This window comes from Prenolepis imparis, unplaced genomic scaffold (genome assembly GCF_030444845.1).
Source record: "Prenolepis imparis isolate NDT839.2.m4 unplaced genomic scaffold, iyPreImpa1.0 SCAF_7, whole genome shotgun sequence".
Taxonomy (NCBI): Eukaryota; Metazoa; Arthropoda; class Insecta; order Hymenoptera; family Formicidae; genus Prenolepis; species Prenolepis imparis.
The window spans coordinates 18509854-18517407 of record NW_028141165.1 but is presented as its reverse complement, the minus strand read 5'-3'; the positions used below and the strand labels follow the sequence as shown (position 1 = coordinate 18517407).

General features: G+C 44.3%; 1 protein-coding gene and 1 pseudogene across 1 annotated transcript; both read left to right on the top strand.

Annotated features, from left to right (window-relative positions):
* The first annotated feature begins 1364 nt into the window (after positions 1-1364).
* On the top strand, positions 1365-2501 carry LOC145938713 (uncharacterized; annotated as a pseudogene).
* A 2085-nt stretch (positions 2502-4586) lies between these two features.
* Positions 4587-5141, top strand: LOC145938712 (uncharacterized; the record flags this gene model as incomplete). Its single annotated transcript, XM_083042472.1, has 1 exon — positions 4587-5141. A coding segment is annotated over one exon (555 nt), but the record flags the coding sequence as incomplete, so codon positions are not given.
* Positions 5142-7554: the final 2413 nt, after the last annotated feature.

Genomic DNA, 7554 nt, shown 5'->3' with positions numbered 1-7554 from the left:
GTAACGTTAAATCCGTAATGCTCCGCACGATGATCGGCAGGTAAATGATGTGCGCCGGTGTTTCCGATATCTTATATCCTGGTGGTACTCTCGGTGAAAATTCATGTATCGTATGAACGAGTTTGCCGTTGCTGTACGCGCCCGCGGTCACATTACATTCTACGCGGATAATGTTCACGTTGATAATATTAATCGGCATGTCCGACTTGTACCATTTTCGCGGCTGTAGTATACGGTTCGAGAATCCTAGCATCGATCCAATGTTGTTAGGCTTGCTAAAATTCATTCTGTAGGCGCATTTAATCTCGCTCCTCATCGTATTATAATTAGCGCGGAGCACTATCGGATATTCTCCATCTTCAAAGTCACCGTCGTCATTTGTCCGAATATGCGTGGTGTCAGCGTGTTTTTTATCATCGTCACGAACAGCGTGTCGCGGACGTTTTCGTGAAATTGCATGAGTAGGGATACTATGCCGGTTCTAACCCTGGTCCTCCGAGAGGGGCGCGGGGCGGGGGGGTTCTCCTTGGCGAGGGGGTATGACGTCACGCGGGGCGGGGGGATCTTGTAGGCGGGGGGGATGACGTCACGCGGGGCGGGGGCGCTTATCGCTGTGCGGGAGACGCTTATCGCGTATTGTTTTTCATAAACAAAACAGCGTATTGTATTACTTTGAATTATCTAACATGTTTTATTATAAACAAAACACCGCAAAGTGAGCGCCGACATTCGGCCACCCTCGCGATACCTCCCACGCCCCTCCCCCATAAGGCGACGCGCTTTGGCGGTACTTCCGCCCTCCCCCTCCCCTGCCCATATGTGACGTTTCTTCCTCATTGTTTAGGAAGAATTCTTTTGTGATAATTTTGCCGACATTCGGCCGCCCTCGCGGTACCTCCCGCTCCCCTCCACCATCTGAGGGGATCTTGTGAGGTCGCGCTTATCGCAATGAACACGTCGGGACGTGTTTTTTTTTCGCGGTAAAAGACCGTGTTGCATTACGCGCCGATATTCGGCAGCCTTTGCGGAACCTTTCCCCTCCCCCTAAGCGGAATTCTTTCTCATTGTTTAGGGAGCGCCGATGTCCGGCCGCTTGAATTTTTATAAACAAAAATGAGCGCCGATGTCCGGCCGCTCTGTGTCAAAAGCGATAACGCGATGAAGGGAGATCACCTTTCTGATATGTAATTAAACAATCCGTTAATCATGAAGAGGGGAAGAAATGATTAGACGAAATATAATAAGGACTGCTGCCACTTCAAACCATAGTACGTAATTTGCAAGCGCACAGATACATCGGTCGAAAAAAAAAGTATAGCGGGTGCAAGTGCTCTATAGAACGTGATTTTAAAAAGTGTGGAAAAATGGAAAACATCGAGCAGACTGAACGCGACCTGTTGGAGCGGTCCCATCAAATCGCCACCTTGGGCGAGTAATTTGAATGGGCGCTGCACTGCGAGGAATTTATCAAACTGCTCGAAGAAAACAGCCGTGTCAAGCGTCCGCGACTCTCCATTGGATATAGACAATCTTTGGTTGCTAGAATCGCGCGACTCGAGGGTGCAAAAACTCGATTGCAGAGACAGTTTATATCCAGTGGTGGTAATTACAGTGGCGACAATAACGCGGGAAGACTCGTTTGGCGAGAGATCGATACCGCGTTTGAAAATCGTATACTGACCGGTGCGGTGATCAACGCAGACTATATCGAACCGCGACAATTTTTGGAAGATGCTAGTAGTGTAGTACTCGAGCAAGTGCAAGACGTTATAAAAATACACAACTGTGTAAAAGTAAATACTGTGTTCAACGGTGAGTTTGTGACAGGTGATAAGCGCGCTAACAAAAGTATTAACACGAGAAATTATGAACTTTTTCGCACGTCCGATTTACGCGAGTGGTATGAGCGGCACGTCATTGAAACCACATTGACGTCTCTCGAAGAGTTTCAGGAACGTGATAGCGGATGGGCATTGTCACGAATCCTCGATCTTACGGTCAACGTCAACAAGTGCAATCCTATGCGCGCGGGATGCCATATTAAATTACCGCGAGAAATTATGAAGAAGAGAGCGGTAATTAATGTGCTATCAATGGACAATGCGTGTTTCGCGTGGTCAGTGGTGGCCGCTCTGTACCCCGTTGAAAGACATATGGAACGGGAATCTACATATCCGCACTATACGACGGTGTTAAATTTACAAAACATTGAGTTTCCGATAACGTTGAATCAAATAAAAAAGTTTGAACATATAAACAATATCTCAATCAACATCTACGGTATCGAGAGGAAGAAGGAACTATCAATTTTTCCGATACGACTCGCCGATCGGAAAAAAGAAAAACATGTGAATTTGCTGTACGTGGAGGAGGAGGACGATAACGTTGGACATTTCGCGTATATCAAAAATCTGTCTCGCCTCGTAAGCTCGCAACTGAGCAAACATGACCACAAGAAATATATCTGCGATCGGTATGTATATTTATTGCAAATTATATAATTGTAAATAAAATTGTAAATAAAATTGTAAATAAAATTGTAAATAAAATTGTAAATAAAATTGTAATTTCTTTCACAGATGCTTGCACTTCTTTAATTTGAGCGAAAAGTTGGAGGCTCACATTGTGGACTGTGGAGAAATGAATGACTGCGCTATCCGGTTACCAAGCAAAGATAAGTGGCTCGGCTTCGACAACTACAACAGAAAGGAGCGGCTTCCGTTTGTAGTGTACGCCGACTTGGAGTGTGTGCTGAGGAAGACATCGGAACACGTGTTATACTATCAACATCACGAGGTATTTAGCGTTGGATACTACGTGCAATGCTCATACGATGAAACATTATCCGCATACAGATCTTATCGCGGTGCCGATTGTGTCGCGTGGTTCGCCAACAAACTCGAGGAATTAGCGCATCGCATAAAGGGTATTTTGTCTAATAATGTCCCCATGATAAATTTAACATCAGACGAGTGTGAAAAATTTCATAGCGCCACGCAATGTCACATTTGTGAAAAACCGTTTGCGCCGGACGATAATCGAGTACGCGATCATTGTCATTTGACCGGGCGATACAGAGGTCCCGCACACTCAAACTGTAATCTAAATTACAAAGACTCTTATGTCATTCCTGTAGTTTTCCACAATCTATCCGGTTATGATGCACATTTTATCATAAAAGAAATAGCTACCGCATACGAAGGACGTGTAGATGTGCTTCCAATAACAAAAGAAAAATACATTTCATTTACAAAGACTGTCAATAGTACCAACGACGACGACAAAGATCGGAAAGCTTGCATAAAATTACGATTCATCGATTCATACAAATTTCTCAGTGCTAGTCTTGACAAATTAGCATCTTTTCTCGATAAGAATAAGTTAAAAATTTTACGTTTTAATTTTTCCGCATTATCCGCTCACAATTTCGAATTATTGACGCGAAAAGGTGTCTTTCCGTACGAGTACATTGACTGCGTGGACAAGCTGCAGGACACGCGTTTACCGCCGCGCGAATCGTTTTACAGTTCTTTAACCGGTGACACTGTATCCGAGAGCGATTACGCGCACGCTGAGAACGTCTGGAATCGATTCTCCCTTCGAACTCTTGGCGAATATAGCGATTTGTACTTAAAAACTGATGTCTTGTTATTAGCAGATATTTTTGAAAATTTCCGCGACACTTGCATCGCGAGTTACGGACTCGATCCTGCGTATTATTATACTCTTCCCAGGTATACATGGGACGCGATGCTAAAACATACAAATATTACGTTTGAATTGCTTACCGATATCGACATGGTTATGTTTATTGAACGGGGTATACACGGTGGTCTAAGTCAATGCTCCAACAGATACGCGCATGCTAATAACAAGTACATGCAGTCATATGATTCATCGAAACCATCGTCGTACCTTATGTACTTCGATGTAAATAATTTGTATGGATGGGCAATGTGTCAACCATTGCCTTATGCCGATTTTCGATGGGTCGAAGACATTTCAAACTTTGACGTTAACACGATCGCTCCGGATTCGCTCACAGGTTATATTCTCGAGGTTGATCTAGAGTACCCACAAAATAAACACAACACACACATTGACCTACCGTTCTGTCCGACGCGCGACAAGCCGCCCGGCAAGCGGGAAGATAAGCTCCTCGCGACGCTATATGACAAGAAGCGTTACGTCATACATTATCGCAACCTGCAGCAGTGTACACGTCACGGTCTTCGTATCGTAAAGATACATCGCGTATTACAATTTACTCAATCCGCATGGCTCCGCGATTACATCGAACTCAATACAAAATTTAGAACACAAGCGAAAAATGATTTTAAAAAAAATTTGTACAAATTGATGAACAACGCGGTATTCGGCAAAACTATGGAAAACGTTCGAAATCATGTAGATGTAAAATTATTGACAAAGTGGGACGGACGATACGGTGCGGAAGCGATGATCGCGAAACCAAATTTCCATAGCAGGAGCGTCTTTTCGGAAAATTTAATCGCCGTTGAATTACGTAAACTAGAAGTAAAATTTAACAAACCAATCTATGTTGGTATGTGTATACTCGTATATCAAAAGTGTGTCTGTACGAATTTCACTATGAGTACATGTCACCGCTCTATCGTGAAAGATGTCGGATAATGTACACCGACACCGACAGTTTAATATATCACATCGAGTGCAACGATGTGTATGAGAACATGAAACGCGATATCGCTAGATTCGACACGAGCGATTATCCAATTGACAACGCGTACGGTATAGCGCATGCAAACAAAAAGGTGCCAGGCTTGATGAAAGACGAGAATAACGGCGCGATAATGTCCGAATTCGTCGGGTTTAGAGCAAAAATGTATGCGGTGAGGGTGGACGGCAAAAAAGACACTAAAAAAGCAAAAGGTGTCAAAAGTAATGTCGTAGCGCGTAGTATAACATTCGACGATTATACGCGATGCCTGAATGAAGAGATTGAAATGACACGTCAACAGTCATGTATTAGATCGAAATTGCATGAAGTGTATACCATCCGCGAGACAAAAATTGCTCTAAGTCCGTACGACGATAAGCGGTATATTATACCTGATTCGACCGACACATTACCATGGGGACATTACCAGATACACTTATAAAATATAATGTAGTATAATGTGTGTGTGTGTGTGTGTGTGTGTGTGTATGATATATTGTTATGTAACATATGTGTAATATATTATAACGATTAAAGGAAAGGATGTATTAATAAAGATTTTGTATTTCATATATTTCATGTATATTTTATATATTTTATACGTTGTACATATTATATTTTTCTTAAAATAAATAGTCTATATGAATTAAATCACATTGTCCTTATGTATTCAAGAATTGTGTGAATTTTCAAATCCCAGCCATTTCACGTAAACCTCGTCACCCCTCCTGCGCAGTACTTTCTCCACAAGATACACGTCCGGATAATTCGCGCGATGCAACTCATACTCGTAAAACGCTCCAGCGACAGATGTTTTGCGATAGTCCTCGAGTAGATAGCTTACGGGATTAGTATACGCTGCACTTTAACAATCTTAAAAACCTCCGTCGTCCAATTAGGTGTGTAACCCTTCTCGAAAAGTTTCTTGTACTTGCTAACGCGTACCGAGTCACCTACTTTGAATTTCGCCGGAGCGGCAATCTTTATGTTACTATATACCGTTTTTAAAAGTTTATCAGCGATCGCGGGGGTGACGTCGGCGGGTCGCATGCCGATTGTTCGGTGCTTGCGCGCGTTATAATCCGATACGAGTCGCGGCAACGCGTCGATCCACTTGTAAGTTCCATTCAGCGTAAACATCTTCCACATGTCGTTCTTCAGCGTACGATTGAATCGCTCGACGACCGATGCCTTCATTACCGAATATGTAGAATAATGATTGATGTTATGTTTCCGTATAAGCCGTTGCACGTCAGCGTTGTAAAATTCCTTCCCCATATCAGTTTGCATGTTTTTCGGGCATCTCTTGCTATCTCGAATTATTTCGGCGATAGCGTCAGCCGTCTCGCTTCCACCTTTACTCTTGAGTGGTACGGCCCACGCGTACTTGCTCAACACATCGATGATGGTGAGTATGTAGTGATAACCTTTGTTGAAACAAGAGTACGGACGCATCTCGACGATGTTGGCTTGCCACAGATCATCATATCCTCGCACTATGACATGTCTTCGGGGAAAATTTTTTCTCGCCGGCGCGTGCAGTTCGTTCACCAACTGCCGTCTCTCCAAACTATGTTGTTTCATCGTTTCGTCGGTTTTTCCCGATCGTCGTTTACTGTTGCTTGTTTTATCGCTCATTTACGTTACTGACCCGTTCCTGAGCCGTTCGTAGCCGTTCTTGAACTGTTCGTAGCCGTTCTTGACCCGTTCTTGAGCCGTTCGTAGTTGTTCTTGACCCGTTCTTGAGCCGTTCGTAGCCGTTACTAACCCGTTCTTGAGCCGTTCGTAGCCGTTCTTGAGTCGTTCGTAGCCGTTCTTGACCCGTTCTTGAGCCGTTCGTAGCCGTTACTGACCCGTTCCTGAGCCGTTCGTAGCCGTTCTTGACCCGTTCTTGAGCCGTTCGTAGTCGTTCTTGACCCGTTCTTGAGCCGTTCGTAGCCGTTACTGACCCGTTCCTGAGCCGTTCGTAGCCGTTCTTGAGCCGTTCGTAGCCGTTCTTGACCCGTTCTTGAACCGTTCGCAGTCGTTCTTGACCCGTTCTTGAGCCGTTCATAGCCGTTCTTGCGTTGTTTACTTCCGTTCTTGACCCATTCGAAAATCGTTCTTGATTCGTTCGCAGCCTTGTTCACAGTCGTTTCTAACCCGTTCGTAGCCGTTCCTGACCCGTTCGCAACCGTTCCTGACCCGTTCGCAGCCGTTCCTGAGTTGATAGTAGCCTTGTATGTAGCCTTTAATGACTTGTTCGTAGCCTCGTTCGCAGCCCTGCTTGAGTTGTTCGTACCCTCGTTCGCAGCTGTTGCTAGGCCATTCATTACCACTATCACTCATTGTATTTAGATAGCAGTTCGATAATCCTTCGTAGCCGTTCGATAATTGTTCGTAGCCATTCGATAACCCTTCGTAGATATTTGATAACGGTTCGATAGCCGCTCCTAACCCGTTCACTGCTGCTCATTCAGGTTGATAGTCGTTTTTGAGTTAGCATTAGCTGTACGTTGAAGTTCGTTTATCGCAGTCTGTACTGCTCGCACGTCCTTCTCGAACGAAGTCAGCTTCTCATCTGATTCTTTCTGTTGATTCATCAATCTTTTAACGCAGGATTCCACATACAGTTTGTTGACAGCATCAGTGTCAGCTTCAGGTTGCGCTACACGACGAATCTTGCGCGATCTTGCATCATAGTCGGTAGCGACACGACACAGAGCGTTTCCGCGCACATAACTTCTCACCAATCTATCCCAATGATCGCTTGTGCCAGTTGCATCATTTCTCCGTTCGAATAATCCAAATTTTTTGATAGGCATTTTTCGATGCGAATGACGTCGATCGACTGATTAGTTTTGTCGAGACCCCGT